At 40.2% G+C, this 25,534-nt stretch overlaps 1 protein-coding gene and 1 long non-coding RNA gene across 2 annotated transcripts in view; one reads left to right on the top strand and one right to left on the bottom strand.

The window, feature by feature from the left end:
* The window catches only part of IL16 (interleukin 16), a 37,065-nt gene extending 11,941 nt beyond the window's left edge, over window positions 1-25,124 (bottom strand). The window contains exons 1-11 of the mRNA XM_074880107.1: window positions 25,075-25,124; window positions 20,139-20,550; window positions 10,360-10,496; window positions 9,558-9,666; window positions 7,109-7,202; window positions 6,513-6,655; window positions 4,349-4,459; window positions 2,983-3,097; window positions 2,713-2,786; window positions 2,406-2,619; window positions 1,189-1,306 (exon numbers count right to left, since the gene is read on the bottom strand). Coding sequence (XP_074736208.1) covers window positions 1,189-1,306; window positions 2,406-2,619; window positions 2,713-2,786; window positions 2,983-3,097; window positions 4,349-4,459; window positions 6,513-6,655; window positions 7,109-7,202; window positions 9,558-9,666; window positions 10,360-10,496; window positions 20,139-20,550; window positions 25,075-25,124 — 1,577 coding nt within the window. The remainder of the gene's footprint in view (window positions 1-1,188; window positions 1,307-2,405; window positions 2,620-2,712; window positions 2,787-2,982; window positions 3,098-4,348; window positions 4,460-6,512; window positions 6,656-7,108; window positions 7,203-9,557; window positions 9,667-10,359; window positions 10,497-20,138; window positions 20,551-25,074) is intronic.
* On the top strand, window positions 4,889-12,453 carry LOC141948087 (uncharacterized). The gene is made up of 4 exons (XR_012630360.1): window positions 4,889-4,938; window positions 6,530-6,726; window positions 11,975-12,052; window positions 12,342-12,453. It is a non-coding gene; the product is annotated as an uncharacterized LOC141948087 (long non-coding RNA).
* Window positions 25,125-25,534: the final 410 nt, after the last annotated feature.

The raw sequence follows: 25,534 nt of genomic DNA, 5'->3' as shown, positions 1-25,534 counted from the left end.
AAAAAAAAAAAAAAAAAAAGTGAGGATGTAAACAAAACAGATTTTCTCCCAACCTTGTCTCATCCATGTGAAAGTATACAAAAAGCAAATCAATGTGGTTGACCTCTAATTTGTTCACAGATTAAATCACTATTTCTCTCTGTTCCTGTTACAGAAAATGGAATGGGAAATGAGCTGGACATCAAGGGGTTTTTTGGTCTAACTGCCTTGTTGCATGCAACCTTTGAGTTTTCTTCATGTTCAGCTGCGCACACTTTGTGTCTGTGATCTTTCTGCTGTATGCAGCTCAGCTGCTGCTTCCACATACATCTTCCTTCCTTCCTTTCAAGTTAACACTTCACTTTTCACGTTTTTATGGTCTGCTAGTGTTATTTAAGGCCAGAAAGGATATTGTGTTTCTGCTACATATGAATAATTTGTTAATAGAAAAATTCTAATGGTAAACTATTGTAGTCCTGCTGACTGCTAGACTGAATCTTTCTAGATGAAGTACAGATCTGGCCCACATGGAAACTGAGACTGCCTTTCTCTGCTCTACTGCAAATACCCACATACATTAAGAGAATGACTGAAGGTACTGAATCATATCATACAAACCTGTAAATAGTTTAAGACCACAGTTCTTTCAGCTAAAGGCATGTAGAGAGGAGGGTTAAAGAGCACGTAAAGTTAAATCAAAAAGCCTGCACTGAAAACGCTGTGTTCTGTTCAATTGTAAGTATGTTCAACACTAGTACTTGGTCATAAATCTTACAAAGTTAATTTCTACACTCCCACTGAAGCTCATTTCAGCAAATCTGTATTTCTGTTGGGCAAGAAGGGATAGAGCTTGAGGAGCTTGTATCAGGAAAAACTAGTGCTCAAACATACCAGATTATGCTATATGTTTGGGGTTTTCCAGATACTTTCTCATTTGGAAATCGCCAGGAAGAATGCTATATGCTTGTTTAAGGCCTTCAAGCTAGCCCAGCCTGGACAAGAGACAATAATTTCACTGGGTTGCTATATATCTGGAAATCCCACATATCCTAAATGTACATGCTCAAACCCTCAGAATAGTACATATGCCTTAAACCCAAAACTCCCAGAAAGCACTATGACTTCCTGCCCAAACAGGTCAAAAATAAACCCATAAAACAGAGCAATGAAAAACTTTTAGCATAAGGCAGACACTCATTCTCATCCTACCTGAGTCTCCCATCCATATGTGCCACTGAACCTGGTGAGAGTGTGTGAATAAAAATCCCTGAAATACACTGGAAGTAAGGGATGCTACATAACCCGATTCCAAGGCCGACACCTGGCTCTAAAAGAATTAATAATAAAAAAGATATAAGAAGCAGTCAAAACCATTGGAGAGACCTTTTTTAAAACTGTCTTCAATTTAATTATTTTTTTCTATACAAACCAGAACAAAAGTCTTGTGTTCAGGAATGTTTCACATTCATTATTAGCTGTTACTCCTACCCCTTTTTTCTTTTTTTTTTTCCTTTCTATTCTTTTTCCCTTCATTATTAAAGTGAGCGCACACCAATATTACTTGTGGTGTTTCAAGATCTGGTTTGAAATTCATTACTGGTGTGTCTCAGACACAGTGCAATGTAGGTTTATTTTGCAAAATATCTGTCATTATAGAAGAATTGAAATGACTTTACAAGGAGACAGAATAGGGGAAAAAAAAGAACAAAAATTAAGGAAAAAAGAAAACAAAAATTAAGGATGTATGGCTATTGTTTGCTATGTCATCTCAGTCCCCTTTCTGTTTTATATAATACATTTATACGTATTATATAAATAAGATTTTTGTGAATTTACCCTCTTTGTTCTGGACAATCACTCTGATGTCAGATCCCATGCTGTGTGTTTGGTAAGTCACACTGTTATCTTAGAGAGACTTTGCTTTGTTCATTGCTTTAGTGTTCCCATATTTAAAAGTTTATTTCATTCTGCCTGTGGTTGTTTATAAATAGTAGATGATGACAGTTGGAGAGGAGGTGAAAGAACTACAAGATATACTTGTGTATTTTATTTGGTTTTAGGCCTTTTCGAGAATGAAATTAACTGCTTGCATAATTATAGGTATGGGTTGCATAACCTGCTTAATAATTGGTAGTTGTTGCCAAGAGATTTACTTTTTCAGATGAAGGATATGAATGTGACTCTAATGCTTGAGTGAAAAAAAAAAAAATGAATGATTGGGTCTTGAGGACAGATGGTGTTCAAAATCCTGCTGTTGATAGATAGTTGTTAGCACTGACAGGCACCAAGATCTAATTTAGTGTATTAAAAAAACCCAGTTCAGGAAAAGAATCAGGTTAGTGAGGAAAGACTTTCAGAGAGCAAATGAACAGTGTTTTGTCAATCAGTGCCTTGTTTGACATTGCTCGGTTAATTTTAGCACTTACCTTTGTTTAGCGTAACTTCCATTATGACCCTGTCATTGGGCTTTGTAGCATTTAATGAGAATGGTGCACTTTCTGAACTGAAAGAGCTGTTTTCTTTGGTTATGCACGTACTAGAGCTCAGTGACTGACACAAGTGGGGTGACAGACAGCTGGAAGCAGAATGAGGAGTGCTGAAGCTTGTCCTGACTGTAAGTGTCAGAAGACCCTTTTTGGCCTGATAAAAAGAAAAAATAAATGATGAATGGCTTGAGTTTGCATTCATGTTGTGTGTAAAGACAGAAATTGTTCTGGAAGGAGAGTACATAACCTTGAATTTTTGTAAAGCATCATAATGTGTTAATCCATGCATGGATTCTCCATTCAGTTCCAGGATTTCATCACCTGTTTTTAAAGAGAAAAAATATACTGTTAATATTACATGATACGTACATGTACTCAAAAGGAGTCTTGCAAATGCAATAATGGATGCAGGTATAAAAGTCACTCATGGCTCATTTCAGCTTCACTTTAATCTGCCGTTAAGTATCATTCTTTGGGAATCTGGAGGGGGAAAAGGGAGAGAAGAGGGATTTCCCACCTTCCTGTAGCCTTCCATCAGCAGCAGCAGCTCCACCAGGAAAGATAGTTTTGACATAGATGCCTATTGGTCCATAAATGCTGTCTTTCCCTCCAACAATACTGAAGCCCAAACCCTGATTTATAGAAAAAAGACGGTGTGTGAGATCCCAGGTTCAGTTCTCACAATAGTTTATTTGCAGTTTCTTCTGCGTTACCTACATGGGCAGTACTAGTCAATGGAGTAGTATAATCCATGAAAAAATAGTCAACCACATGCTACTAGTAAAAGCAAATTAAAATGTCAATGGAATACCCTCATTATTTGCTTTTTGTTTGTTGCAATCAGTTAATTCGCTATTGTAAACACACAGGAAGGTGTCTAAATTCTATTTTTTATGTCCTTGAACCAATAAGCAGTCTTGAGAGATTAATTTATCTGTTCTTCGCCTTAGTTTCCTCTCCCGTAAATGAGATTGATGAAAAACACCATATAAGATCTTGATATTACTACTAACTTCAGACACACAGATGGAGATCTTGTGGAGGTATCTCTCTCTTACCCTCTCCCAAATGGAGTTAATGCATGTCATAAGTTTAAGCAACACCAATAGACCATTGTAGGTAGATACTTCTCATCTACTTGTTCTTTGCCCTTTCTCCCCTTATATAAAAGTTAAACACTACCTGCTATCCTTAGGAGGATGTCACAAGACTAATTAACACCTCTGAAGCTATTTAACATCCCTCAAATGAAAACTAAAAGTACTGTGCTGATGGAATCCTGATAGGATCCCAAAATACAGACAACAAATTATTATTTTGTAAATGATCATCATCATACTTTATGGAATGATTTCTGAGAGTCATCTCACAGCTTAAATAGTTATGATTAAAATATTAAATATTTTAACTGAATTAATATCATTAATATTAATGAACAGATTCAGAACCTTATTCAACAAGCTCAGAAGCTATGTGTTTAAGTTCATAGCTTCTGCATCCTCTTTTTTAAGCATTACTTTTGTAGATACAGCTGTGTTCTGTCTTTCTTCAGACTCTATTGTGGGTTTTGCAAATGTTTACTGGTTTTTATTGAGGTCCTGTGTATTCCTGGTAGCTCTTGTTTTCCTTCTCAACAGAATTGTCTTTATGGCTCAACTGTGATTTAAAGGAAGCTCTAAGGTTGCTGTGCTAGCGCAACATACGGATGACACAGCGTCTATGATTTCAAGCCTACCTCCAGTTGCCAAAAAGGGTAGCAGTGAATGTCAGCATTGGTGTTGCTAGCTTCAGCCTTAATACCTGAAGTCACTTCGCTGCACTTTGCAGTTTACATTTGTGAAATGAAGTAAAACTCTATGGTAAATCGATAGAGCCAGTCTTACCTTCCCTTGACCTTTCATCAATACGATGTTTGAGATTACTGAAGCCTGTAAGCCACAGGATGTGTGCACTAGCTGTGCTGTACTTAGTGATCTAGATGGCCTCGAAATTGCCTGAACATAAAATAAATAAATATCATTTTAATGCAGACCCAGAAATTCTTGGACATACATTAGGACAACTTGTTTATTTCAAATTTTCTTCCTTACAACTGATGGTACTAAAGACTTTTTTTAAAAAAATCAATTATCTCTAATTTTCAGAAGCCACTTGTTATTCAGACACTCACTGCTCACTGAAATTGTCCCGCAGTGACTAAACCAGAATGAAACTAGAATGTTGGTCCTTGAAGTGGTGTAATGCTGTAGAAAGATCTATTTGTGCTCTCAGTTGATTCTCCATGCTAAAATCCCATTTGCGGCCATTAGGGGTCCTAAACAAGTATTATCACATTTGCCTCAGAACTAAACTAAGAAACAAGAAATTCTAACTTCTTCTCTCATCTTGCAACTAAATAACTTTATCTTGGATATACAGGCTTCGTTCTGCTGCTGAAAGAGGTGAAGCACATCCTTTTTCCTTGATAACCAAGGTAAGCAATTTCTGAGTGCTTTTCCTCCCTCCATTCTACAGATAGTGGATTTCTTAACTCCAGCCCCTGAGATTTGTCCCATTTTAATGAACCTTTAATGAATTATTTAATGAAAACCTCCTGTTTGAAGGAATTGGGTATTACAAACCAATTTAAGCACTGACAAAAGTCATTACCTAAAACTAACTATGCATGAAGTTCAGCAGGGCCAGAGTTAATTGCACTCATTACAAGTCCAAGAGAGTTCAACACTTTGTTTTTAATGCAGCAAAGTGAAACAGGTGTTGAAGTGTGTGGACCATCAACCAAAATTTCAACTTCTGCATATGATTATTTATTCAGCATGGGACTGGGAACATGATTTAAAAGGAAATGTTTGCAATACCAAAAAACTACTCTCCAAAAAGTGTACCTCTTCCAGATCAGGGTGATTGCTTATTCTGTTGTGAGTCTTCTGAATCTGAAATCAGAAGTTTTCAAGTTGCTTTTGCTTCTGTGTGAGGGGGTATATTTTGTATTTCAGGCGTGAGTGGGGGGTGGGGGTGGTGACGATACCCAAAACAGGGATGTCTCCCCTCTGCCAAGGAGCAGCATCTGCCCATGCAGACCTTCGAGCAACAGGAAGCCCAGCAAATCCCTGGGGGTCCATCTGTCTGCACAGGTGTTTTCTGGTTGGGGTTTGTGCTCCAGTTTGTCACCTCCTCACCCCGTTAAAGTCCTAGGTCAGTCTGTGGTGCACCCAGGGTGAGGAATGGGCCAGGAAAAGACGGGGGAGCAGTGGCAAGTCTCCCAGCCAGGCCTCAGTCAGGGCAGGAGGTGACAGCAGAGTGTGAGGAGCTTCACCTCCATCTCCCCACTCCAGGCTTGAGCCTGGGGACCTTCAGCCATAAATATTCACATCTTCACTACCCTGCCCAGCCTCTGCTCTCCTAGCCTGTGGTGAATCACTTGGTATCCATCTGGAGAGCAAGAGACTGTCAGATTCTAAAGAGGGTTGTTTAAATATGTCTGATTCACTGTGGGTCAGAAAGGGGGATGCTTCACCCAGCCAGTGTGGCTGAGGGCAGCGATTACCAGCCATGAGGCAAGTCCATACCTGCTTGTGGCCATGGCTGGGTCAACAGAGGTGACTCGGGAGACTCGTGGCAGTGGGGCCCAAAGCTCAGGCCAGGGTTTTATCAGCCACATGCCCAGAGCATCTCCACGGCCAGCGGCAGGGAGACACCTGGGAAGGGCCTCTTCAGCAGTGAGCTCTGATGTGGCTCCAGGTGGCTATCAAGGTGGTGCGAACCACACAGGGGCATTTACACACACTGTAAAACCTGATGGGGCAACAGGAGAGAGAAGCTGCTGAAGAAATGGTGTTTTGCTGGCACAGAGCCTTTCCTGCTCTCCTACTTCTCACAGAGGAGGAATGGGGTTAAAAAGTGGAGGAAGCAGGTATGAGCCATTTTCACTGACAGAGCCTGCAGGGAAGGTAGGTTTTGACAAGAAACATGACTGCCAAGGTCTTTGAGAGATTCTTATTGGAAGCAGTTTTGTCTGTTTTTTGGGTGATTTCCTGTAGCACTTACTGATGTTCTCCCTCCAGAGCAGTCCAGCTGTTGCGAAAGAGATTTGCGGCCGGTGTGGAGAGCATGGGGCTGCCGGTCTCTGAAGGGCACGGCTTTCCGGGGCGTTGTGCAGTCCATCTCCTCTATCCAGTACGGGTTTACACCTGTCAGACGTGGGGAGAGAGGCTGGGTTATTTCTCAAGCGTTGGACTTTTCTGCATGTTCATTTTATCAGGTAAATGTTACTTAGAAATGTTTTTCCTATTGTAAATCTCTCTGTGAAGGGAGTCATCTTTTCAGTCCTCACGGGGGGATAGCCATTAATGTTAAATATAGTAAAAAGCAAACATTCCCTACCAAAAGAGTGTTGGCCTATTTAGAATACACCTTAAAAAAACATAAAATGGAATGCTTATGCACAAAACTCCTGACTTTAGAATATTGTGAATATAAGAGCGGATGCTTTTATGCATCAGTAACTCTTAGCTGAGGATCCCAGGCTAAATTTGGACAGAGCTGCGGTTTCTTTTAACACTGCAGTACCATCGCACAATGAAGTGCTGTGCTGTGCGCTCCCCAAATATTACAAGAGAAAAGATTACTTCTTTGCAACTTACTGGTTGAGTTACTGCGAGTCCGTTGACATGCAGCTTTACCGTGCAGAAAACCGTTTTGTATTTCCAAAGGCTTTTCCTTACAGGTTGGCGTTTCCTAAACAAACAAAAAAACCCCACATAAAAAAAATCTATTGCTATGCAAGAAATTCTCAAAAGTGATCTAAACTTAAAAATAAAATTTCTCCTAATTTGGCTTGCACAAATTTCAGCCTGAATCAAAATACATGGAGCAAAATTAATTATTTAAAATAAATAGGATGATAAAGGAAAATACAGCTCAAAACTTTGCTGTAAGCATGATTATAACTTGCCAGAGTAATAACATCGAAATAGATTCTGGTCTTTAGTCAAAATGGACATAAAATTAATTGGACACCCCCAGTTGGTTCAGACAGACTAATATTTTGACGTATGGGTAAACTGTAGCCATGCTTGTCTAATTTCTGGAGATAACTGGTGCTTTTTGGTACTCAATTTCCATCACCTTAGAAGGGCGTTATTTCAAAAGGAGAATTCTTAGGCCCAGCTTTGCAGTGGTGGATAGGTGTCTAACTTCTGTTGGTTTTGGAGGGATGGTTTTTAGTCAAAATACAATCCAGGTGTTTAAAAATCTTTGAGGACTAGACTTTAGTGTTTTCCAAAAATTCAACCCTTTCTACTTGGAAACTTTTAGTTGCTTTTGAAAATACAGCCACTAATTCTAGCATTTAAAAACTTGTCGATAAAACATTCAGGTTTCTAAATGCAGGTTTTTAGGAACAGCTTGAAAATAAATAAATGATCACATCTGAATAGCAGCTGATGCTAGGAATAATTCTGAATGTATATGGTTCCTGAAAGTCCTGCTTCTGATGTGACGTGGAGAATAGCACTGATCCTGAGGGAATCATAGTTAAAGGAAGAACATTAATAAATACAGACAGCATATGGAAACTGATTGAAATATAGTAAAACTCCAGATATAAAAGGCTTTTGCTCAGTGATCTTCTGCAGGGGCTAAGAAGGCCACAAGGGCAGCATCAGAGCAGGATCTATATGTTCTAATCTGTCTAGAGCCAGCTAAGACAAACACTTTCTTCCAGAAGCCTGATTTTAGTAGTGCTGTTTGGAGATACCTCAAGAACTAATGAATGATAATTTTCCTCTTCAACAGCAGGTGGAGGCATTGCCAAGTAGCAAAATCCTACTAGGGCTTTCCAGTCCCATTCTGCTAGGGAACTCTTCAGAATAAGAAATGCAGAGAAGATTCTTAAAGAGGCATTTTGAAAATGAATTTGCACTGTTTCTCTTACCAAGCCAGCTAGCTTGAAAAGCCTTTGCTATTAACCCTTAATTAATTTGGTGCAGGCTTGTTCAACAAATTAATAAATAAATGAATTTGAATAAAGGCACAGTTCACCTGGCTGCCTCTTGGGTGGTACTATGCTACAAAAGTTTAATATAGTTCATCTCTGGACACTTAAGCATTTAAAGGAGAGAAAATAAACAAAAGTCTTGGCAGAATCCAGCAGACATCTGAGTGAGACAGTTCACTGCTGTCCTAGAAAGAGGCACACTCTACTCAGACCTGATAGCACCTCCAGTCAGGAGTGTTTTCTCAGTCTAGGATTATATTAGAGCTTTCTGTGTGACCCTATTGCAGATAACAAACAGAAAGAACCTTTTTCCTTGAATATCAAGATCTGAAGCCTGCAACATGTCTGGGTGAGAGAGATCTCAGTTTTCTTCAGAGTGGTAAATGTGTGGTAAGGGACTAACTCGGGACTAACTCTGTCCATTCATCATACTCATGTTTCCTCGAGAATTTGCAAGTGAAAGGTCTTTGGTGCCATCTAGTTTGGAGTGGGGATGAGAGGACAAGAAGCCTGAAATGAAATGTGTCTAATCCAGTGAAATGGACTCTGTGAAAGAAAGTTCAGAAGGGGTTTCCACTGAAAGATTTGGTGATAATCTGGGGTTGCTGACCTGTTAATGCTGCCTCCTGTTCCCCTCCCTCTGTAGCCAACTCCAGTAACACTCCCCATGAGAATTTCCTAGCTATAGATCCTAGATCCACAAAACTACTTCAGTACAGGGCCTGCTCTCTGGCTTCTTGATTCATGGATCTTCCCTTAAATCCATCTTTGCCTTTGCTCAGCTTCCAAAAGGAAAATTAATATTGGCAAGCTATGTGTTTCTAAAAGGAGGGGTTGTACAGCCCTTGCTAGATTTTCCCAGGGCCTCAGCCTCCCCGTAGCCTCTGTTTATCTGGGAAAAAGCTATGCTGAAAGTCACCAGAGTCTGACCACAAGAGGTCTGGGGTTTTGTCAGGAAGAACAAAACCATGTTCTTCAAATGTCTGATGCATAAATTCCCCTTTTCTCTCAAGCAAATGTTGTCAAATCACCCCATCGTTGTGGGAGGGGACCACAACTTTCATGCTTACTTTGCTAAACATCATGATGTTCACGAGCCGTGTTGTTGGGTGAATGAGGGATTCGGGCTCCTTGCTGGACAGATCTTTAAGTGATTGTCCATTTAGTGTTAACAGTTCATCCCTTGGGCTCAGACGACCATCCCTTAAAAAAAAAAAAAAAAAAGGAAAAAAAAAAAAAAGAGGAACATGCTTGCATGTTTTTTTACAAAGAACAATATGGCACTATTGTGCTACATGTCTCGCTAACTGAGGAATCGGCTGCAATCCTCCCTGACCTGCCATGAGATGTCTCAACGTGTGATGCACCCCATCCCCTACAGGATTTTTTCCTGTTGCTGCTCTCTTCTGCTCAGTCCTGGTGATTAGCAGCTGCCTTTCCACATATAGCTTACATCCAGGCAAAATATTCCTCCTCTCTCACCATCTTGCATTGGCAAGTTGATCAGAGACTATACACTTTGCTCCCTCTCAGGAACTTTGGCTTACATTGTTTTCCAGTGGCCTTGCTAGGCTGGTGACATCCCACATTGTCCTTTGATAGGGCAACTAGGAAAACACCATTTGAAAACTTGTTGTTATGTATGATCTTTCATTCTTCCAGGTTTTATTTCTTAGTGTAATTGAGGAGCATGAGATCCCTGAATGGTCACAGTTTTATTTTTCTAGAATCTTGACCCGTCTTTCCAACCGGAAGCATTGTAAGAAATGATTCCCAAACATCACTGCTGTTCTCTGAAAGAGCTTCAAGGCATAGCTTGTCACAGAAGCTCATCATGCAAAATCCATGCAGACAAATGTTTCCCTAATAATCTTGCTGACTCCACATGTACTGTACCTGTTTGCTGCACCTCCAGCAGGTATGTGGCTGCCCGTGAACCCTTTCCAGAGAGATGCACATTTCGGACTCCTAGAGAGCTTGATTCCTGAGCTACTGTTCCCTGTGGTTGTACACAGCCTGCAGACGCAGCTGTCCTGATTCAGAAGATGAAAGGTTGCATGAAAGAAAATGTACCAAGGATGTTAAAAGTTACTTACAGTTATCTTGAGCCTTTTTAAAGAAATACAGAGAATGTTCTTGTTCTTAGAACCGGATTGCCTCCAAGTAGAACAGGAACAGGCCTTTAACACTGTGCAGTTGTGAAAGAATAATTGTATTATAGAGTCAGTGTTTAAAAAATGGTGTTTTCCTTAGGACTTCAGTGGCTTCTGGCTACAAGAAGGAAGTATTAGGATAGAGTGCCCCTTAGCATAGAGGGGAAGAGAACAGATAATAGACTTTTATAGTAACTGGATAAATTTTCCCTATGCTAACTGTTATAAGAAAAGACAGGGAGGAAAATAAACATATGTCAGAAAAGGAAATACTCTGGAAAACAGAAGAGGTCTGAATGGAAAATAACTGTATACAAAACACTAGAAGCTCCACCTCTGCTGCTGACTTGTTAAGTGGGGGCAGGGGAGCAGAGAGGACTGCAACAGTGGAAGATTCTTTGTCCACTCCAGACTGGTTGAGGTTGCTGTAGTCTGTGTGTTGCATCTGGAGGACTAATTGTAAGCACATTTTTAGCAGAGTTATGAATCATTAGCATATGAACATACAGAAAGATAAATAGAGTCTTAAGTCATATGAGTAAGTAAAGCAAAGAATGGATTGACCAAGCACATGAAGAACACATTTGTCTAGGAAATATACTCCTGTAGCACAAATGCATGAACACTTAAAAATTCTAAAGAGACAAGGAAAGCTGGGAAGTTAGTACACAATTTCTTTTCCATTTGCTTAATAAATCTCCTAATTCAAGTATTCACTCGTTCTGCTCCCAGCTGAACCCACCTCCTCTGCCCTCGCCAGCCTCTCCATACTCCACAAAGTGAAGAGGGCTCTCAGTGTATCCCGGATCCAGGCTTGTTCCCAAGAGATTTGTATGACTGAGGTATAGATTTCTGAAGGGGAGGCAAATTTCATATGTTAGGACAGGCCACAAAATATAGCAGTGGTCAACTGTCTGTATTGCTCCTGGGTCCCCTGGTCAGAGTGGCATGAACTATTTCCAGTAATCTGTAGTCTGACAGCACAAGGAAACCTGTGTAACCACCTTTTTCACCACCAGTAGGTCTTCATTTCTGCCCTAAGCAGAGTTCATCCAGCCCCGAGGGTTAGAATCGTTGTGCCCTTTCACCACAAATCAACAGGGATCACATCATATCTGAGTGATAGCAAACAGAAATTTTAAATTTACAGTAATGTCAATAAAGGTCATTATCTTCCAGGCTGACTGTTGAAACCTGATTCCCATTCTGAAACCTGCCAGGGTAAATCTAAGTCTGAATGAATGAAGTATTTAACTTGGAGCCCTAGGCTGACTGCAGGCTGAACTCAGTAGGTAATGGATAAGGGCTATGCTTGAATTGACTGACTTGTTAACTCTGTGGGTTTGTTTGCATTCCAGATTGTCTGCCATTAATGAGGAGCGTCTGAATTTTACGAAGCCTCTTTTGTTCATGAAGAGTGCTTCTGATAAGTAGTGGTAAGTGTATAAGCATGGACAGAATTCTACTTTAAACTAGTTTCTTTGAATTCTAATACTAGTTTGGGAGCTTCTATATTTACTTTTCACCCAAGGTAAATATTTTGGGAAATACATACTTGAAATCAGGACTACATTATGTTCTTTTTTATTTTATGACAGTGCTTTGAAGTCTTTGGTGTGGTAACAAAATAAAGATTAAAATTCTGATGTCTTAAAATTTCAGATCTTAAGTAGCAGAAAATGTAAGCTACCTTTTCTCTTTGTTTGCATTGGTCCTTTGGTTTAGGTATCAGTAAGAAATTACAGGCCAGATTCTGCATACATGGAGCATCCATTAAACTCGCAGGATTTTCAATGGGGTAGTGTGCTTCTAAAACATGAGAAATGTGAGACAGCCATTAAAGGTAGGAAATTATTCTGCTGGTTGGCTAAGTAATTTGAGATGTCAGCTGATCATGGATTGGGGCTGTTGTGAAAGAATAATTGTGTTATAGAGTCAGTGTTTAAAAAAAATTGTTTCCCTTTTTTTCTGTAGTCAGAATTCAAGTTTGGACTTGCCAACTTCTCTCCTTAGGAATCCTTACTCTTGTGTACTGCTCCCTTGAAATACCCATATATCCTCTCACAGATACTGGTCAGGCACACACACAGAACTTTGCAGAGCTGCTCACCACGGTTCATGTTGTTCTTGATTTTAATGTAATGGTTGGGTCTATTCAGACTGTCCCCAACTCATCTCTGTGAAGAGCACAGTCATGCTTATGTCCTTCCTATAACTTATTCACAGTGTACAGCTGCTGCGTTCATGGTGTTTATAAAAACCCTTATAATTAATTGTCCAAAAGTTATTTGGCTCTCATCAGTTTCACAGGACATCACAGAGTGCAGTGGGTTTGGCTCTGAGGTTTTTCATTGCAGCGCCATGTAAGTCCTTTGGGGAAGACATTGTGTTTTGTACAATGGTACGCATGCCAGACTGGAAATTCACGGTTGCATTGGTGTATATATATGTGAAATGACACCAAATAAAAACTGATACAAATATTCTTTCCAAGAGCAATATGTTGCATACACTTAGTCCGAAGGAAAGTAGAGGTTAAATCCATCGTACACTGCAGAAAAATCTTGGGAATGATTTTTGTTCAAATCTGTAGTCATCTTACCAAGTTGGGCTACATTTCAAATAAGCTCTGTGTGGCAATCATTTCTGCAATTCATTTATGTGAATTACTTTTTAAAAAAAAAAAAAAAGTTTTTATTGGGCTGTAGGGACATGTGGCAAATATCTGTATGTTGTCAGCATCTGCACTTTTTTGGGTCCTGGATATAGATCACTATATTCACATCCAAGTTATTGCAACATGACAGAAAATTAATAAAAGCTGTTCTTTAGAAAAATAAACATTTGGCCAATTCCTGTGCCAGCAGTCAATTTGCTTTGGGTTTTGTTCTTTAATATCTTTTATTTCCTGTCTCCTTATTTTATGCATAGAAATACTGCTGATGGTTCCAAGCATAAAGACAGTATTTATTTTGTATCATCCTCCTTTTAAAGTGGCCTGCTCATTTTGAAAGGTGATTTATAGCTCTGAATGTAGTGAATGCTGGAAGATTGCTAAAATAAGGCTGGCAGGTTTGGTGTGTGAGCAGGTGGATTCTAGGTCAACCTTGCCTACTCATTATTAGAACATATGTTTAAACACATATTCACTGTCAGTGTATAAAATCTCTCTGTAAGGGACTTTGCCACTGAGCACTTCAAGATTCTGGGGAAGCTTGTATCTGCATGATAATATCCACTCATCACTGTGAAAACAAAATGAACAAAGTCTGTGGGAGTGCGTTATACGCAAAATTTGTCTTTAAACTGAATCTGCTTGGCTGCAAGATAGAAATCAAAGGTGGAGTTCAAGAGCCTTCTTGAACGCATTTTTGTCACTGGTGAGAGTAAATTAGTTTTTCATGTGTTTAGTTCTGGAAAAGTAATTTGCACGTCCAGGCCAATTGTCTCCTCCTGCTCCCCACTTTTTGTCATGCAAAGTGCAAAGTTTCTGAGGATGTTTTTCTATCTGCCATTTAAAAGATTTCTTTTTCCTTCATGCTCTCATTAGACATTTCTAGTCCAGAGTCCCATCTCAAAACATCTAGTTCCAGATGTTGTTTAGAAATAAGGGTAACCATGGCATCTGTGGAAAACTGAAAAACTTTTGTGCACTCAACGTAAGACACAGTAGTTAGATTGTCTGAAAAGAAGTGTTATACAAGGCTAGTTCAAGTAAGGTCTTTGACTCAGTTAACCAAGTGTATGACAATGAGCTGATTGACTGCTGTTTTAAAAAAAGCAAAAAAAAAAAAGCAAAAAAAATCTAACAGTACAATAATGAATTTAAATATTTAGCTTTTCTGGCCTCCTGACTGTGAAATGGCTGGGATTTCCAAGTGGAAGATTAAGAGAATACAGTCTTTGGGGATTTTCTTCAACAAGCATTTTTTTCTGCATCAGTTCTAACAGAGAAAGGGCCAGAGTCTCTCTGGCATAAACTGATGTGACTCCACCGATTCTGACGTACCCTAGCCGATGCCTTGGTCTTTTCAAAATATTTACAGTAAATGTAATTCATTTTCCCAGCAGTATATTCCCTTTGCAACTAATAAAATGGCAGAAGCTAGAAAGCCTTTGAATGATGCAAGAAGCAGGGCATGGTATTAAGGTTCTGCCCTAGATAAACGATTCAGCACACCAGATGTTACAGACAGACCTTTCCATCCATCATCTGGCCTTTGGTATGTTTTTCTGGGAGCCTTTGCCCTGGCCCACATTTTGCAGCACACACTGTAGTATAACAGCCGATTTCCCAACTTGCTCTGGGGATAACATGACCCTGATGTCACAAAAGCAAGAAGGCCAGGAAGACATAGGAAGAAAGAACAAGTAGGAAAAGGGAGGACAACACATAGATGTCTAAATAAATGCAGTCTTCTCTCCTAGCTTTGTTTTTCCATCCTGCCCATAGGCTCATGTTTGAGACAGTCTGTTGCTGTAACACTTGTCCTGGTACCAAAGAGCCAACTAACTGGTGTTTGCGTAAAGGCGAGTTAATAAAAATATATTCTGGTGATGACCAAGGGAGAAGAATGACCTTTTGCTTTTTTTTTTCCCTTCAAGCAGAGGGTCAGGGACCAAAGGAAGCATGAATAGAGAAGTTTCTAGAACTGAGTGGAGCCATGCAGTCAGATCAGCTTGGATCCAGTGTTTCCATAAAGAGTCAGCCCTTCCCTTTTATAGTTTATTCTAGATGCTGTTTCAGCCGTGCTACCAGCCCATCTGGCTGGTAACTCTTGGTGCTTCCCAGGGTGTTGGTGTTGCAGGGAAGAGGTAATGGAATGCTTCTTCAAGCAGCTCTCAAACCCAGCAAGGACTGCTCTTCTCTGAAGAATAGGAGTTGGTGTTATCTAGTCCTGTCCATTCTCCCTACGACTAGCATAGTTTCAGACTTTGTAACGACAAGAGCAGGCAGGCCATCTTCCACAGTGTCTGTTGTGTCAGTGCACAAGGTATCAGACACTGCTTATAATTTTTTTTGTTTTCTTTTCCTTTCAGGCCACCCAAAAATTGCTGATTTTGTGAGAAGCAGACTATAAAGGAGATCCTGCTTGTTTATATGCTGACAAGCTGGCTTTCCAGCTCTGTTCATACCAGACTAAGTGCACCTCATCTTAGAAGCTAAGTGGCCCAGCAGCTGGCTGGACAGATGTCACCCAGGTAATCCTGGGTGCTCTAGACACAGTGAGCAACAGTCAATATGAGTGAATATTGGAACACAGAAACCAAATGCATTAAAAGACTGTTCATCTGCTCTCATCACTGCTGACAGTACATTAGAGAGGGAGAAAAAAATCTTTGCTATTTAGAATATATAATGAAAGGTGATACTTTGAAGAGGATGTAGAGATTAATGGATCAGACTAAGACATTCTTTCCTAGGTGCTATCTCGCAATGCATAAGTTATGTGCTATAAGATTTTGATACAGATTTTCTTTGCCTGGGTGTGCATGGTGATGTATTATTTGCTTCTACTGCTTTCCTGTACAATCAGCCAGGCAGAAGGAGAGAGATGGTTGGGAAGTCTATGAAATGATAGTCCTTAGCGGGAATGTCTCTACCTGCCTTTCTGCTGAGCAATATGTAGATGAATGAAGCTGCTGTTGCAACACACAAAATGTGACTAAGGACACAGAGAAGAAAAAGAGGAAGAATGCAGCATTTGATAGGAAGTGGGGAGTAGCTGGGTGATGTACTTTGCTGCAGATGTGATTCCTTCATTGCTCTTGACTGTTGCTTTCTCCTCCCCTCACTCTACTTGCTTTAAAGTATTCCATGGTCTTCTCTTTCCTCTTTTCCTGTCTTTGTAATTCCACACTCTTTCTTCCCTCTCCATTTCCCTTTTCCCAGATTATCTCCTGTCTATTTCCATTCTCTGTATGTCATGGCAGCAGCTTTTCTGTGAGAAAAAAATGACTGGGAATAGGACTCCAGCAGCAAAGTGAGGTATCTGTGGCAGTAGGGTAGGCTGAGATCAAAGGAGGACATGGCTGCTAAGGACTGTTACACGGGGCCCTATGTGACATATAGCGGCCATGTCTTGGCAGGATGCGAATGACCATCTGGTCATCCAACTGTCTGAGGTAACTGCATAGTTCTGATGGATGTAGCACTGACTGAGATTTTTGTCCTGAATGTAATGAACCACTGAATAGCTGTTGATGGGTTCCTATTTAAGTCTTGTCTCAACCTTATTGCCTTCCACCTGTTACAACTTCTATACAGATGAAAGGCCAGTCCCTGCAGCTTTACATGTTGAATGTGCAACCATGCCACATACTGTTGGAAAGAAGTTGCCTAGAAGATGCAGTCATGAACTGAAACTCCTATCATCTGGTGCTGACCACATATCATCATAGTAAAAGTGTTAGGCAGCATCACAGTCAAAGAACGTCCATCCTCTGCCCTTTTGGTGCACTAGTGGTGTAAAAACAGACTATGGATGCTTTGGTTAAAACCAAAAATACCTACACAGGTACAAGGCAGTTTCTTGCAACTGGGCTCAACCTTTGCAATACTCCTCAGAAGAGCTAAATATACCCAAGATACAAGGTTGTGGTCCCTTCGCACACACATGCTACCACTGTGCTGTCAGTCAGATGACAGAGGAGCAGTGACATTGACTTGCAGTCCCGCCTCAGTCAGTGTAGTACTATTGGCACCAAAACCTGTGCATACTTTGTTGAAAAGAATAATAAACAAAACCTGGTATCATCAGAATTTCAGCCTTCTGAAATTCTCTAGTGTATTATGAGATCTGAGTTCCAGCTCAAAGTCTTTTCTACAGGTAGTGCAATAAGAACAATGTGGTTCTGTGGGGATTTGCCATAGTCTAATGTAGGTTGTGCTCATGCTTCCCTCAATGGCTACAGCAACATTTTCTATTGAAGACTGAAGTAAAAGGAATTGATGTCATGATGCCCTCTCTTCAAAAATCCTTCTCTTGCCTCTCATTTCCTTATTTGAAGTAGCACCTAGTTTCTCAGACTGTTAGTAACGGGACATAGGACTATTCTTTGAGATCCTAAAGATTTTGGAATCAGGAAAACATGACTAATACATATGCAGAAGTCCCAACATACTGTTTGATTTGCTCATGGTTTATTGCTTGTGGTGAATCCCATGCAATCAGTGGAGTATGGCTCAGAGAGATACTTAAGTTTTTGAATAGAAGAGAGAAACTAGTATTTGGAATACCGATGTTCCAGGTTCCCCCTTAGCACTGGAGAAGAAATGCATAGGGAGCATTAAATCATGCAGCACTTTTAAACTCTTCTCTCCTTCCAATATGACAGCAAAAATTAAGTAGTTCAGTTCTGTGAGAGTTAGCACCTTCAGAGTCATGCTTAGGGCTGCAGGCGGTGGGAAGCAGAAGAATAGTGGAATATCCTCAGCAACACCACAGAAAAAATGGAATCAATTTTCTTGGACAAAGACAAGGATCCTTCAGCTCTGAGTCACACATCATGAATTTCTGAAGTGTCATATGGGGATGAAGAGAGTGAGTGTTATGCTGGGACTTGAAAAATGCTTGTTGACTCCTTTCTTAAAGAGAGAGGTTTTAAGCTTAAGCTCTCTAAGACACATGGTACAGGAAGGTTGTTCTGACAGGCTTGTGCCATATGGAAGATAGAGATCACTAATTTCATAATATAGGGCATAGCCTCAGCAACAGTAGTACAGGATAAGGTCAGTGTAGCTGTTAACAAAGTTCATCCTATTTAGCATGCTGAGATAAGGCTTTTTAGAATCACCCACTGATCCATGACTCTGAAAGGTACGGAAGATTAGCAAGTAGCATCTGAAGAGATTTGCATTGCTATTAGAGCTCTGGAGGGGGAATTTAATGTACCCCTTGTCCACAATGTCAGTAAGCAACCCAAATGCTGCTGTAAGGGACTGGGTTGCTGACTAACTTATGTCACCATCAATCCAGGCTCCTGACACGTCCTGTTCAGTGACACTAACACTCCAGACTAAGAGTGGATTTATACCCTTAGCAGTTATATTTTATCTATGCAGTGGCATTAGTTATGAGACTTACTCTGTTCCTCAGATCCCTATTTGAGCTGCTTGCCAGCTACAAAAGCAAATGATCTAAACTCACAGTCTGCAGTAAGATACTGAGTAGTTTCATATGGGTATAAGTCACAACAGTTACCAGAGTGTTGCATGTTTTGGAGGTATGCAAGCAAGTGGACTGTGGCAGCTGACACACACCTAAGAAAGTGCTTCAGCTTTGTTAAAAGAGAAGAGGGGGGAGTCCACAGAGGCCAGCTCCTTCTTCATTCTCAGAAGGAAATCAGCAGAGTGCATATGGACTGTTTCCAAAAGGGAGGAGGTGGTATGGTTTTGCAGATGACTGAGTGTATTTTGGGACTTGGGTCACTGTCACTTATTTATGTTTTCTGGCAGGATGTAATAGAAAGTTGGCTTCGTTTTGTCTTCATTCTGGGACTTTGCCAGGGACTGAAACACCTCACATCCAGGACTCTGTCCCGCTGCAGTCTTTGCAATATTGGGCTGCATTCTCTGATCATTAGCAAGAAACTCAAGGAGTAAGGGGAGATTCTGATTTTCAGTACCACCGTGCCACTGTGTGTTTAGATATAGACGTCTAGTTTTAGCCAATTTCTGTTGAAGGTATGTAAAATAAAATAGAACATATAAGAAAGAAATATTTTAGGTGAAAGAATCTGTTCTTTCATATAAGCCACTATTTGCACAGGTAAAAGGCGTATAATAAGGGAGGTGCCAGAAGGACACAAACTGTGTTGAAAGACACGTCATACTTGTAGCAAGGTCCCTTTTACACATCACACCAACAGGTAGAGATAAAGTGGAAAAATTGGGATATGTCACTGAAAAGGAACTTCCTAAAGGCATCTAAAATATATTGCTCAGACTGAAAAATTCAGTTCAGATCATTAGGGTTAACAGAGTGACTTCTTCATTAAAGAATAATGCTGTAACATGAGGCTGTTAAGGCTTTTTACATCTCTAGGAAAAAGTGACATTTCTGGTGGTTTTAGAGCCATCACTACCTCCTTCCTGAATCAGAGAGAGAGAGAACATCTGTCTGCTGAATCTCCTGTGTCTTTCATAGTATTAATATAATTCATACTTGCATAGCTTGTGAGATCTCATAGTATCACTCTTTACAAATACACCTTACTATAGTGACAGTTTATATTTTGCACTGAATACTCTATTGCAGGTAGAAAGCACCAGGTGTGCTAGTCTGAATACGCGAGTGGCCTAGCAGTCACTGATTTCAGCAGAGCATCAACCAGCAGAGTGCAACAGCACAGCAGGGAAGCTAATACATTTTCATGCTGTTTATACAGAGTAGGAACACTGCAGGGTCATGGGCTCTGAAAAAGCCGAGTAGAATCCTGTGCTTCTGGGAAATACGAATCAATCTGTTTAGGAACTACTGCAATGGGGAACATTACAATATACTGCACCGAGTTGCCTACCTTGGTGAGTAACTTTCTTCTCATGTTGTTGCAGTTCTCATTTGCTGCAGCTTTGGACTGGACCATGCTGGTGATCACACGTGGAGGATCAGGTGAGCTGTCTTCTGTCTCTGATGTGCATGGCTGTTGCGTTCTAGGACAGCAGTCAAAATCCTCTTGACCCCAACTGGTAGAGATCTCAAAGGGATCCGGGCATTTCTCATCAGGACTTGAGCCATCGTCACTGTTTTTGGCATTGCAAAGTATAAGTGATCTTGAAATGGAGCGAAACTTTCTTGACTTCCTGTTCCCAGCACTGCTCTTTCGATCCATCTTCAGAGAGGTGGTGGTGCTGCTCTTTTTCCTATCATTCTCCCATTTATGCGGCATGATACTTTCTATAACTTTCTTCGCTTCTCTGGTGCTAAATATCCTCCAGGAAAGGAAATATAAAAAGTAAGTTGTAATATACCCCACTTTCTCCCACTTAATAACCTACACTACTGAAAAGCCCTAATGAATAAATCGAATCAACAGAGCCTTTCAGTCTGCTAACAGCCACGTGATATCTCATGACTTGCTAATTCTGTTTCTGTGCAGTGCTCTACTAAATTCTCCCTCACCTTTTCATTCTCTTCCCGTGCTCCCCAAGCACAACAGAGTGTTTTTAATAAATGTTTTTGATGCTTCCATTGTGCTGCTTCCTTTGGGCTTCTGCTGAATTTGCATGTTGAAATCCCAAATTGAAAAGGAAGATACTTTAAAAGCATTATTCTATCCTCCTAACATTATTTGGAAAGAGGAAGCTCCTTCTGAAGTTTAATTCATGAAACCACTATAATTTGAAGAAGATTAATCGAATTGTTGAAGTTAAGTTCTCCACCTGGCACATCTGATTTGTAAGTGATTTAGCGAAAGTAGATCTTAGCCATGAGAGAGTAAGGAATGTCAGGCTACTATAAAACCCCTGCCTTTGCAGACCAGAACTCACTTAAGACTGTGCATTTAACAGTAACAGAGAGATCCAGTGAAGCACTTAAGATGTGAATATCTGATTAGGGATTGAACTCTATAAAGGAATACAGCTCCAATACATCAATCGAAAAGTGTCCCATTACAGAAATGGTTTCAGCATATGAGTCAGCGTAAAAAATTAAGAGAAAATGAAAGAAATGCTATGCAATCAAAATGTGGCAAAAGCTGGAGCTTTTGTAAGATGAGTAATGAGCATGTTAAGATAACAAAGGAGAGCTTTGTTAAACTATTTCCTTTTTCTCTCAGAAAAAGTTTTCTAGCAATAATTTGGTAGGTATGTGTCAGTGCTGAAAATTCAACAAGAAGTCGTCTAATTACTTCTTACTTTCTCAATTTTTATTATCATATTTATTACACAAACTTTTCTATTGTCTTCATAGTACCTAACTGACAATGTATGCTGCTATTCTAGAGAAAATACCTATTGAAAGTAAAGGATTTTCATAGATCAAAGATGCTGTAGGTGTTATACATAAAATTGAAAATCAATGTAATTTGAAAAGCACTTCTGTAGTACACTATTGAGGGAAAAAGTTTGTACATTGTGGCCTAGACTGGGTTGTTGTGTTCTGGGGGTATTTTTCCCTGCTTCTATGCACAATTAGGTAAGTACATATGCACTTTGTGTCTGAAATGCCACTGGTGAAACAGAAATAGGAGGAGGCAAATTTTCTAAAGGCTCCTTACAGCCACAACAATAAACACAGACCTCAAGGTCTGACCAAGACAGATTCATATAATAAATCTAAGCCAGCCTTATAGTAAATCTCCAGGATTATTTTTCCTTTTTTTTCCCCCTCTCATACAAATAAGCAGGAAAAATAAAAACAGATGATAAAACACTATGCCATTGAGTATCTGTCTAAAGGAGCTATATGGCATTGCTGGAGAAATACACAATCCAGTGTGAATCTGAATTTGTTTGGATTTGTAGAAGAAAAAAAATTTGCACATAGCTTTTCCAGGAGCAGCAAAGAGGTCCCTTCATCTCCCAGGGAGCAGGATGTTTATTTGTGCTGTCCTTTCTGGCATTTTTGATAGGTAATGTTCCTACAGCCTTCCATCGTAACTTATTTTCCATCATGCCATGCTCTGCTCCCTGATGTGTCTCTTCCAAAACAAAATCTCTAACACTTCAGAAACTTGTGCCCTGAGTATTGGAACTCATCAGATTTCCTAGCGGGACACTATTCCAGGGCAAAATTTAAGTTTGAAAGTATCCAGAGAACATGTCAAATTCCACAAAGCTGGTGTATTTTCTGCCCCTCTCCTGTGTGTCTTTGGGATCCTCTCTGCTCCTGTGGGAGAGTCTGACCTCACTGGATAGGAACATTGGAACCAAAGCCACTGGGCTCCCAGCCTCCCCCACGCTGGCATGAGGGAGGCTTTCGGGGTCAAACTGAACTAGCTTATTCTCCATTCCCTTCAATACACAGAATGTTCTCCTTTTTTCTTTTTTCAGACTAGCTTCTCTTCTTATGAATAACAAGATTTGCAACCATGGCTGAATGAAGCCACGGTAGGGATGGAGGATTGCCCAACAGCCCAGCCATGCTCCCTTCCTGAATAAAAGGACATCTAAGCCTATGTGTAAGGACGCAGAGGCCAGAGGGGATGGGCAAAGGTATGACATAGATGAAGCTCCACTTTAACACATGGACTTTATGATTGACATGGGGTCTTATTTCTCTAGGCTTAACCTTCCCTCGTGCGCTGTTGAGAGAACCTACTTTTCAGAGCCTCTATGCAGTAATGTGTTTTGAAGTACAGAGATGAAAAGTGCTATCAATTATATTCAAACAATAATTTTGAGAATTGAAATAAGTAGTTGGTGGTGGTGTAATTCAGCATCAAAAGTTTGCAATTTTTTGTAAGCTTTTTTGTTGACTACTTTAGTTAAAATCTGACTGGCACATCCTTACTAGTATATAAAGACGTCCAAGGTGTGGATATTTGTTTGTTTGTTTCTTTTAAAAAATACACTTTTTAGCATTTTGGTGAGCCTAAAGCTTTAGTCTACCATAATATGTATATATCTAATTGCAATTTTTGAGTTGGGAAACCCCTGTTAGTGTCCCCAGTATATTAGGAAATTAATCTTGTAAAGCTTCATGTTGCTTTTCATGTATGTCTGAAGGTAGGTAAAAATGTAATCTGGTGCATTAGACCAGAATATTGAGTTGAAAAAGCAATAGGATGGCTAGGGTGAGGGGAACTTCTGTAAGTACCTCCCTTCAGCACCTGGGTAGGAAGCAACAGAGCTGCTTGCTGAAGGTGTGCAGAATGCACATCCCTTGAAAGTCTGCAACAGGGAATGGTACTCCTTCTGTGACTCTGGCATTTGCTATTAGACACTAGCAATCGGAATGTCAACAATGAGCCCAAGTTGCACTTTCAGACCTGAACAATCTTGCCTATGGGGTAAAATTAGAAGAAATAGCACTTTTCATTCAAGGATTTCAATGTTGTACAAACATTAACTGCAGTCCTACTTCCCCAAAGAGAAAGAATTTAAAAAGAGCTATTAAGCACATAGGTAAGCAGAAGACTTGATAGCTTAATGGTCAAAATACAGCTCTCTGGAGACTGGCATGCTAGAATGAAGGATGGAGAGATGCAGGCGCACTTTCTTGCTCTGCCTGAAGCTGCTGAGCTTGAGAAGGGAGCACTACCGTCGGTACTAAATGCTCCAAGAAGTGCCTCTCAGACTATGCTAAGCATCTGGGATGCAGGGAACACACAGAAGCACCTGTTGAAACAGTGAAGGAAACATTGTTCTAAGTGCATTCTGCCATCCCACACCCCTGCAATGCCCCTGAGGAATTTTACCTTATGCACAGGGAACACCTCTTTTGCCCTGCTGCATCAGCTATTTCCTCCTCCCTCACCCCCACCAGAGCTCCGTTCTCTCAAAGACCAATTTTAACCCTGAATGACTTACCTAATATCCCAAAGCAAGCCAGTGGCTGAGGTGAAAATAAACCCAGTAGACCTGAAGACTTCCAGTTAAATATTTGCTCTTGCTCTACTAGATCACAGCCCAAGTCTTAACTAAGGCAATATCCTTTCCAGAGCTGCTGCTTCAGGGTTGCATAAGTGACAGAAATATAGGAGGTACCAAAAACATAGTCTATAAGTTTTCCAATAAAAATATCCAGAAATGTTATTTTACACAGAAAACAATATCACAAATGCCCGAGAAGCTTTATGTTTCTTTGGTATCTTCCATCAAAATTAATTCAAGGTATTGGTGGCATGAAAAATCACTTCAAAGTCAGTCCTCCAAACCATTCATCTTTTCCTCCAGTGCACTCACTGCTTGTCATTTTCTCTTGCCATTCTTATACCTCCAGCATGCCTGATGGAAGTTGTCTGTGGTTTGTAATACAAACCAAATGTTCCTTCTCTGTTTCTTTTTTCTTTTCCCCAAGCTTTATTTTTCCAGCTTTAAGTCTAAAAAGCCCTAACTCAGTCTGTCTTCTGCAAACAAAATACATGATTTGAGCTGTGCCCATTTGGTTCAAATTTTTGGTTGGATATTAAACCGAGCATTTACAAGATGCAAATAATTTGGTGTAGCTCCCAGATTGAAGGCGAATGCTCTGCTGTTAACCAGACAGTAGGAAAGATAGAACTTTTCTTTACTAGCAAGAACAAGATGAGTTTTCCATTACCAAGTGCTAACAGCATGATATCTTGCATCCCGTTTTAATCAAGATCTTGTGATCTTTGTCAGATTCATTACTGAGCAGTACTATTAGTACTGAACTGTAGCAGATGTCTAGGATTTCCAGGCAGTAGGAAGAGCTAGAGATTTGGAAGTTTTCTAATAAAGAGTAAGAAACTCTTGGAGAGTTGAATTTACTGTTAAAAAATTAAAAATACCTAATTGTAAAATAAAAATTCGAAAGGAGGAACTTACAACAGCGAGGCAGACAAACCTGACTCCTGCAGAAAGCTGTTCCTCTTCATAGGCCTGGCAAAAAAAGACAGAGTGAATAATTGAAAACACACTCTCATGATGTCACGTGACTCGGTTTCAGTAATTCTGCTCAGTACATTGGAACGGAGCTATTGTTTCCTAATTGAAGAAAATGTCAGCAAGGATAGATAAACAAAAGCAATGGGATGCAGTATTGGGGAAACTGTTTCCAGCAGGCTCCCAGCTACCCAGAGAAGGCAAGACCATTTAAGGAGTTTGTCATTTGTTTTTACCCATCGCTCTCTGGTCCTAGGATTGATGGGGTTCAGGCGTGTTGAACATACTTGGGGGGCAAGTGTGGGGGGCAGCCAGAATCCGTGCTAATCAAATGCAGGATTTCCTGCTGGAGGCTGAGATGGCAAGCATGTTTCTTGGAATTTTTAGTAGATATTTTAAACAT

The sequence above is a fragment of the Strix uralensis genome, chromosome 11 (genome assembly GCF_047716275.1).
Source record: "Strix uralensis isolate ZFMK-TIS-50842 chromosome 11, bStrUra1, whole genome shotgun sequence".
Taxonomy (NCBI): Eukaryota; Metazoa; Chordata; class Aves; order Strigiformes; family Strigidae; genus Strix; species Strix uralensis.
The sequence above is the reverse complement of the archived record's forward strand: the minus strand, read 5'-3'. Positions and strand labels throughout refer to the sequence as shown.